This window comes from Malus domestica, chromosome 11 (genome assembly GCF_042453785.1).
Source record: "Malus domestica chromosome 11, GDT2T_hap1".
NCBI lineage: Eukaryota > Viridiplantae > Streptophyta > Magnoliopsida > Rosales > Rosaceae > Malus > Malus domestica.
In genome coordinates, this window is record NC_091671.1 from 18,055,217 (window position 1) to 18,064,346 (window position 9,130).

The following is a 9,130-nucleotide window of genomic DNA, read 5'->3' on the forward strand; positions in this document are numbered from 1 at the left end:
AGTCCTTTTATAGAATAAGGGCTCCTCACTTATTACATATTTGCCCCTTTCTTTTTTACATAATTACATTTGAGTCCCCCGAGTATTTATATGAGATCTAAATACGGAGGCCCTAAGTATGGTATAAACAATAGTCCCCTAAGTCTTCAGTCAAGAGAGTCTTTTGGTTGGAGACTTGAAATTCAGTCCATGTGTGGGCCGAAGTAACTATATGTCGTCTAAGACTGATACTCGATATAAGGCAGTGCTCAATCTGAGATGATGCTCAACTAGAAGTAACACATGTTGCGAGGCTGCTCGGTTTGTGGCCTATGTTGCCTTGGTTGGCTCGGCTTGTGGCATTGAAGGTGAGGGAATCCCTTTTATAGAATAAGGGCTTGCTCCTCAATACATAAGTGATGGGCTAGAGTTGATGCTCGCGGCGAGGCGGTTGCTCAGTTGGCGACGATGCTCTCTAATGATGGTGAGAGAGCCCTTTTATAGAATAAGGGCTCGCTCCTCAATACATAAGTGATGCTCGCGGCGAGACAGTTGCTCAGCTGGCGGCGATGCTCTCTAATGAAGGTGAGGGAGTCCCTTTTATAAAATAAGGGCTCGCTCCTCAGTACATGAATAATGGGTGCTCTCTAATAAAAGTGAATGAGTCCCTTTTATAGAATAAGGGCTCGCTCCTCAATACATAAATAATGGGTTAGAGTCCCCCAAGTATTTTTCATGAGGCCCAGTTGAGGCCCAATATATGGTACATAATGTAGTCGCCTAAGTCTTCAGTCAATAGAGGTTGTTGGCTAGAGACTTCAAATTCAATCCATGTGTGGGCCGAAATGGCGGTTGTTCGGATGGGGTATTTGTATACCCTGCACTAAAGCTTTGTGGGTGAAGCTTTGCAAGTGAAGCTTTTGGAGCTGAAATGTTTGTAAATGAAGCTTTTGAAGCTGGAGCTCTCGAAGCTGGAGCTCTGTGAATGAAGCTTTCGAATCTGATTAACATGAGTGATGCTCATGAATGTTTATGTTGATTGACATGAGTGATGCTCATGGATGTTGACATAAGTGATGCTCATGAATGTTGACATAAGTGATGTTCATGAATGTTGACATGAGTGATGCTCATGAATGTTTATGTATGATTGTCATGAGTGATGCTCATGTATAATTTTGGAGTACTGGATGTACTTTTGATCACCTAGTGGGTGATAATAGCGGCAGGTTGCCGAATAATTTTGGAGTACTGGGCGTACTTTTGATCACCTGGTTGGTGATAATAGCGAGCCTGGCTCTTCTGGGCATATGAGCCTTCGCCATCCACATAACACTCCAGCCCATTACACTGGGCTTACCGTTTTTTTTATTACCCTCTGATGGGGTTATACAGATGTCTCTGAAAGATAAGAAAAATAAATTACATGTTTTCAGCATGTTGATGGGCATCTTCTGGCCCAACAGAAAATGGAGACAGGGAACCTTGGTGGGCATCTTCTTATCTTTAATCATGTTATCCCATGGGATAGTGGAATAATGGGGCATCTTCTTTTCGGCTTTTCCTTTTCTGCTTTCTTTTGCTTTTACTTTCTCTTTTCTACTTTTGTTTCTTTCTTTTTTTCTTTTCCACCACACTTCTCTCTCTCTGTCTCCATGTTGCTTTGCAAGGTATCTTTATCTTTTGCACCCTCCACTGGTATATTCACCATCCTCATCTTTGTCAGGCAGCACATAAAAAATGGATCCCTGTTCATCTGTCATGCCTGTATCAACCATCATCCTCAAACTCGACCTAAATGCTTAGTTCCACGAATTGGCAAGCACGCAAATTCTATCAGTATTGTTGAAATGCACCCTTTCCTTCGTAGACGTTAGGATATTCCCAGCTTGAACAATCACACTCCTTATGTAACTTTTGCAGACATCTAAACATAAACTGGTTTGGCCGCAAACACCAGATCTTAGAATTATGGCTGAAATCTTCGAGTTCGAGCACCGAGTCGGATCGAATCTGACTAAATATACCGGGTGCAGACGGCGAGGATCCGAATATAAAAGTGTGATCCAATCAGCTCCATGCGTGCACAGGAATGTGTAAAAGTACAGTCTTCTCACTGTCAAAACCTGATAGAATCTAATATCCTAGAGAGAGAAAATAAGAAAGAGAGAGAGAGAGAGAAAAAAAAAGACTGAGTGAGTGAGATTCAGGTGGTGGAGATTTGGGAAGAAGACGATGGTTTCTGATCTTCTTCAAGCGCTCAAGGTCATCCCTCAACTTCACTTCCAGTGCATTGGAAACAACTGGAGAGTACCTCCCATCCTTGTAATCCTTCTTCCTGTTCAAAAACTAGTCTGGAATTTTGAACTGGCGAGGATTCACAACAATTGTCATGAGGGTATCAAGCTCCGCAGCAAACATGGCTAGGGTTTCGGATGGTGAAGCTTTTAGAGCAGCTCTACGCCTCTGTGTGTGTGCCGTGAAGACGGAAACGAAGCAGATTTTAAACTGGCAGGCCCAATCGGAGCCCATTGCTTGAACTGGCAGGTCCTGCCGTTTGTGGTAGCTTCGAATTTAACGGCGATTTTTAAAGCGACGACGTTTGATGCAGATACCGAAGCCATGGGAGCTCTGGAGAATTGAAAAATGCAAACGAAGAAATAAGAAGCTCGAAATACGAGGAATTGGCGATCAGCTTTTATAAAATGAAGGCATTTTGGTGAAGTTGTGCTCTGCGTTGAAATGCTGTGGGTTGTTGGGTTTTTGTAGATTTACGGCGGAGGTGAAAAATTGAGAGAGAACCGACATAACTTTTCGTGTTGTTTCCCACAGACGGCACCAAATGTTGATGCACAAAACCGCAGGTCTTTGGTACAACAGAAAGTGTTAAGTTTGTGATCTTCGCTAGATTGCTCCGGTCACTAGTGTGGATAAGTATGTAAATGGATAGAGACAGGGAAGCAAACACAAGATGTACGTGGTTCACCCAGATTGGCTACGTCCACGGAGTAGAGGAGTTCTCATTAATTGTCAAGGGTTTACACAAGTACATAGGTTCAAGCTCTCCTTTAGTGAGTACAAGTGAATGATTTAGTACAAATGACATTAGGAAATATTGTGAGAGAATGATCTCTATTTATAGAAGAAAATTTCTAGTTTCATTCTGACATTGACACGTATCGTGTTGTGATTGGCTTCTGATATTAACACGTGTCGCGCTATGATTGGCTTCTGATGTCGACACATATCGCGCTGTGTTTGGCCTCCTGGTTGGAGGAAATCTCTTCTGGGTCCTTGATGGTATAATGTTGACCGATGCTCAGTAGTTTCAAGATTGGTCAAGTATGGTACAAACAACCACCATGGAAGATTAGATTAAGTTTTTTTTAGACATGTTGGCCGAGTTCACACTGATGAGTCAATATTTTACCCTAATCTTAGTTATAATTTATTGGTTGTTTTGGTAGGATTTTGATACTTTGCTTTATATTTTTAATATAGGACATTCGACTTCTTCTTGAGCAAAACCTGATCAAACTGATGAATTTTGGAGTGATTCAAATTTGAGGACATTCGTGTGTTCCTTAGCTTCTTCGTATCAAAATCTCAGTAATTGCTACGAAGCGGTTATTTTCTGGTGATTAAATGAAAGAGCGGTGTGCGTTGCTAGAAAGTGACGTTTCTAGGCTTAAACTGCGTTTTTGGAGCCCAATATGACCTTAAATGGGTTCATGGCCTTCTGGAGAAGTGTTCAAAATAATCCAAGCTTTAAAACCAGCTATTTTGGGCCAGTTTTGGAGCTGATTTGGGTCCAAAATGTGGCTGTGTAGATTTTTGGGCGAATTTACCAAGTTAATTTAGGATTATGTTTCCTATTTTATTTCAATTTATTAGGTTTCCTAGTTTTGTTCTAAGAACTTTTAGGGTTTTATTTTTTATTAGTATAAATAAGATATTTAGCCATTAGGTTAAAGAGGAGAGGGGAGAAAAGAGGAAAAAGGAGAACGCACGCTACTTTGGAAGATTCAAGTTTATTTTCAAGGTGTGTTTTATCCATGTTTTTAATAATATTTTGTTTTATGGTTGTTCGTAACTAGTTTTGTTTGCTAGGGCGAGGCCACAAGCCTTAGCAAGAATATGTAGTTTCTTTTCAATTTACTTATGATATTATGCATGCAAGTTTTGAATTATTAATCACTGTGCTTTAAACTATCTAATTGTCTTGATGATTGGCCACTATTAGGGTATTGATGCGAAATATTATAAGCACACAAATTAAACCCTCTTTTTTTTTTGACAATTGTAGTATAGATGTAAGTAGGGTATCGTTCTAAACCGGGGATTAGGAGGGCTTGCTAAAACCTCTAAACTGACTCAAAAACAAAAAGAAACAAAGTTAAAAATGTAAACCAAAGACTTTTAAAACAAGAAAGTAAAAGGGGGATTTGGGTTTGGTGAAGTTGAAAGTAAAACAAATAAACTAAAACTTAAATAGATTTTTAAGTAGGCAGATTATAAAACGAATTTGAGTAATAAGATGATGGATGGATTAGTTAGAGGTCCGTTCTTCACACATGACACTTGTACATGAATCGATTTCCAATTGCTTTTCAATAAACTATGATGCTCAACACCCCAGATTGACCATGATGCACAAATTAACCCTCAAATTTTCCTTTACTTATTGAATTGGATGAATGCATGCGACAATCCAAATTATTCTCTAAAAGTCCCCTATATGAATGCATAATAGAGATACAATCAGAGATCATTACATTCAATGAAAATCATAAGTGTTGACGAGGCAATTGTAACTATGAATGCATGATACGTTTGTCAAGAATTCAATTAACGCGATTGTGACAAGCAACCTTCACTACTCATGAATATAAACTTGTAACAATTAGGTGAAACTCATTTATATTCTAGCATCTAATTCATGTATGAAAACTAAGTATGCATCCTTAATAAACATACAAGAATCAGTTATGAAGAAAATAGATAATTGAATTGCAATCACAACTTATCAAATCACAATTGGAAGAAATCAATTCATATCACAAGCATGTTCATGGCTTCAAACTTCCCCCTAACTAAATAGGGGTTTAGTTCCTCATGTTCACAAAACAAAGATAAATAGAATTATACATTGAAAACAAAAGAAAGAAAACACCTAAACGTTCCAACGATCCATGTTGGATAGCAAGCACGTACAAGAACTTTCCTCTTCTTCTTTGTTGCAACACAAGGTTGGAGTGATGTTTTGAAGGGTTGGTTATGTGGAGGAATGGATGGGAAGGAGTTTAGATATGTAGGGAGAGGCAAGGCAAGGCTTGGAGAATGGTTAATTTCTGGATGATTTGAATGAGGTTGCTGCCATGGTATTTATAGGAAAAGGATGGACTTGTTTAACACAAAATTCTGGTGGAATTGAGTAGGTGAGCACGGCAAGAGTGGGAATTGTTGGTGGGTTAGGTATTGAGTCATCCATTCACATGTCATGGTGAGTTAAGCATTGCATCATCCACTCACATGTCATGGTGATTTAAGCATTGCATCATCACTCAAATTTCTGGTGAAAGTGAATCAATGCCCACGGCATTGAAGAATTTCTTGGTTTTGAGTGAAGTTTTGGTCAATCCTTCTAGAAATTTATCCCTTCTTGCAACTTGTATTTGTTTCACCAGATTTTTAGCATGTTCATAGCCTCTTTTGTCTTCAAATTCGTCCCTCCTCATGCCTCCATGCTTGCACAATCCAATCTTGGCCCAAAAATGCTCTAGAATGTTCCAAATTGCTCCTTTTTGCATACTTTGACAATAAAACCTGAAATTGTACGAAAATGACTTTAAACACTAAACTAACTAAGGAAAAATAACATAAACGCATGAGAACAAGCCAATTAAGTCGCATAAAAATGCTCCTATCAAATTCCCCCACACTTAGCTTTTGCTAGTCCTCGAGCAAAACAAAGAAATAAAACAAAACAAAACCAACAAACATAACCTAAACCTTCCAACGTTTGCCTCAGGGATTTCCAATGCACATGTCATGTTAAAGATTATCATTCCTACAGATTTGAGTCAATTTAACACTTAAGCACATACTTAATCATAGTCACTACTTACTAGTTCACAATTAACCAATTAAAACAATGTTTTGAATGTAGTAACATGCCTTAGAGAATTCCCTCAATCCTTACAAGATATGCACTCTATTTTCACTCAGATTTTCTAACTACACACCCTATACTAGTTATATGTGAGAGAATTGATGTAGATATAAAAACGAATGCTCACATATATGTATCACAAAGAACGCAATTTCCGGAGTTAACAAGCATGTTTAGATATGATCTCATGAATGGAATGCTACTACTTAGATGCGAGAACCAGTGACACCATATGCTCATACCAAATTCAAACTCCACAAATTGAAACACATAACACTCAAGATAGAAGTTAAGGGTTGCAACGGGGCTTGGGGTTTTGGTTAACAAAGAAAGGATAGGGAAAACAAACGTTCTTCAAGCATTAGTACGCAAAGTAATGGAATTAAGACTTAGAATTCACTTAGATTGCAGAAATTAACTTTAAAACACAAAGGGAAGACTTAGACAACTCCTTAGGGTCGAATTAATTGTTTTGGACCCTTACTTCAACAAACAATACTTTGGAACACTTTTTCACATCTTTTCAACTCTTTTTTATTATTATTATTATTATTATTAATTTCTTTCTACCCGTGCCTATGGCACACAATTGACAAAATAAAAACTTCCCCCACACTTGGTTTCTGCCACAAAGGAATTCAATTTGAATCATGCTTACTATACTTTAAGAACGAGGGTATGGATAGTCCTAATCTAGGCTAAATGAGGGTAATGTGGGTTAACAAAGAAAAGGCTAAACAAGGCTCAATGGGGTTAACACCTACAAAACATAATGACATAGGGATTCATGGCTTTTTGGCTAAGGTGGTGGTCACTACACAACTTTATCTTGAATATGTGTTATGCTAATCAATAACATGCTTTGAATGAAATGGGCATGAGTTCTAGTGTTTGGAACTAAATGATGAAACGCCTTCTAAGTAGCAACCAAGCAAAGAATAATGAGATCATGTAACGACTTTAGAAAACAAAGAATGCACAGATTTTGACTCTCCAAATAAACGTTTAGGCTCAAGTCTCACAAGGTTGTAGCGTTAATTTGAGTTCCTTCCTTCAAGCATGTTACAAAAACTGATTTTTCCTTTATGACTACATGTGAATTCATAAGTTATAACCACAACCAAGCATAAACCAAAGAGTAAATCAAACTTTTATCCATGTTTATAAATTTCTTTAACCGTCATGCAATTACAAACCGAATCCTCATCATTGTGTTGGAAGGTACCCTAAGACACAAACAAACACACAAAAACAACTCTTTTTGGGTTTTTAAAACAAATTTTCAAATTTTTATGGGATTTTCGGATTTTTTTACTTAAAACACACTAAAACACACTAAAACAGCTTAAAAAGGCCTAAAAACAGTGAAAAACAACATTAGAAATTATGAGTGAGAAAACCCTACGAATTTGCATCAAAACACTTTGGCTACCCCCCACACTTAAATCAAACATTGTCCTCAATGTTTCAAGCATAGACTAACACAAATAACAAACAAACAAACAAAACAGCAACTAAGCAATTTAACATGGCATAAATGAAAACAACAACAAAGAGAAGGGTTTAGGAACGCAAATCTGGAATTGGAGTGCTCTCTATGTCCTCCTTTGTTGAATGCTTGGGTTGCCTCCCAAGTAGCGCTTGCTTTAACGTCATACAGCTGGACGAAGAACCCATTCACTCCTCAATGGAGTCCACGGCATGCAAGGGAATGTCATCCACGGTATGCTCCTCAAAGTTCTCGTAGTACGGCTTCAAACGATGCCCGTTTACCTTGAATTCGTGTCCCGTTTTCAAGCTTTGGATTTGGACTGCACCATGAACAAAAACATTAGTAATAACAAACGGTCCAATCCACTTGGAACGTAACTTACCGGGAAACAAACGTAAATGGGAATTGAACAATAGCACTTTCTGCCCAATTGCGAACGTTTTGCCTCTAATCATCTTATCATGGAACACCTTGGTCTTTTCCTTGTAAATGCTTGCGTTCTCATATGCCTCGTGCCGTATCTCATCAAGCTCATTCAATTGGAACTTCCGGTGACTTCCCGCTTCATCGAGGTTCATGTTAAACTTCTTGACGGCCCAATAAGCTTTGTGCTCCAACTCAACGGGGAGATGGCACGGTTTGCCATAGACAAGCCGAAAGGGGGACATTCCAATGGGTGTCTTGTACGCCGTACGATACGCCCAAAGTGCATCATCTAACCGTAAACTCCAATCCTTCCTCGTTGGCCCAACGGTCTTCTCTAGGATTTGCTTGATCTCACGGTTGGAAACCTCGGCTTGGCCATTAGTTTGAGGATGATAAGGAGTAGAAACCTTATGATTGACATTGTATTTCCTCAATAACGCCTCAATGGTCCGGTTGCAAAAGTGTGACCCTCCATCACTAATGATCACTCGTGGCATGCCAAACCTTGCAAAAATGTTAGTTCTAATAAAATCTGCAACCACTTTAGAATCATTAGTTCGGGTGGCCTTTGCTTCCACCCACTTTGACACATAATCAACTGCAAGCAAAATATATATAAAACCATACGAAGAAGGAAAGGGACCCATAAAATCAATACCCCAAACATCGAAAATTTCAACATTTAGGATAGAAACCTGCGGCATTTGGTCCCTAGCACCAATGTTACCCATTCGTTGGCATTTATCACATGTTAAGCAAAAAGTTCTAGCATCCTTAAAAATACTAGGCCAATAAAATCCACATTGTAATACCTTAAGGGCAGTTCTTTGTGTGCCAAAGTGCCCACCACATGCATATGTGTGACAAAAACTTAAAATTGAACGAAATTCAGAATCATGCACACAACGACGAACAATTTGATCCGGGCAAAATTTCCACAAATATGGATCATCCCACACATAAAACCGTGCATCATGCCTAAGTTTATCACGTTGGTGCCTAGTGTAAGTGCTTGGAATTCGTTTTGTCACCAAAAAGTTCACCAAATCAGCATACCAAGG

General features: G+C 38.7%; 1 protein-coding gene across 1 annotated transcript; it reads right to left on the reverse strand.

Annotated features, from left to right (window-relative positions):
- Window positions 1-7,828: 7,828 nt before the first annotated feature.
- Window positions 7,829-8,311, reverse strand: LOC139189464 (uncharacterized). Its single transcript, XM_070808420.1, has 2 exons — window positions 8,026-8,311; window positions 7,829-7,962 (listed from the first exon to the last, which is right to left on the reverse strand). The coding sequence occupies exons 1-2, from the start codon at window positions 8,309-8,311 to the stop codon at window positions 7,829-7,831; spliced, it is 420 nt and encodes a 139-aa protein (XP_070664521.1).
- Between the last annotated feature and the right edge of the window lie 819 nt (window positions 8,312-9,130).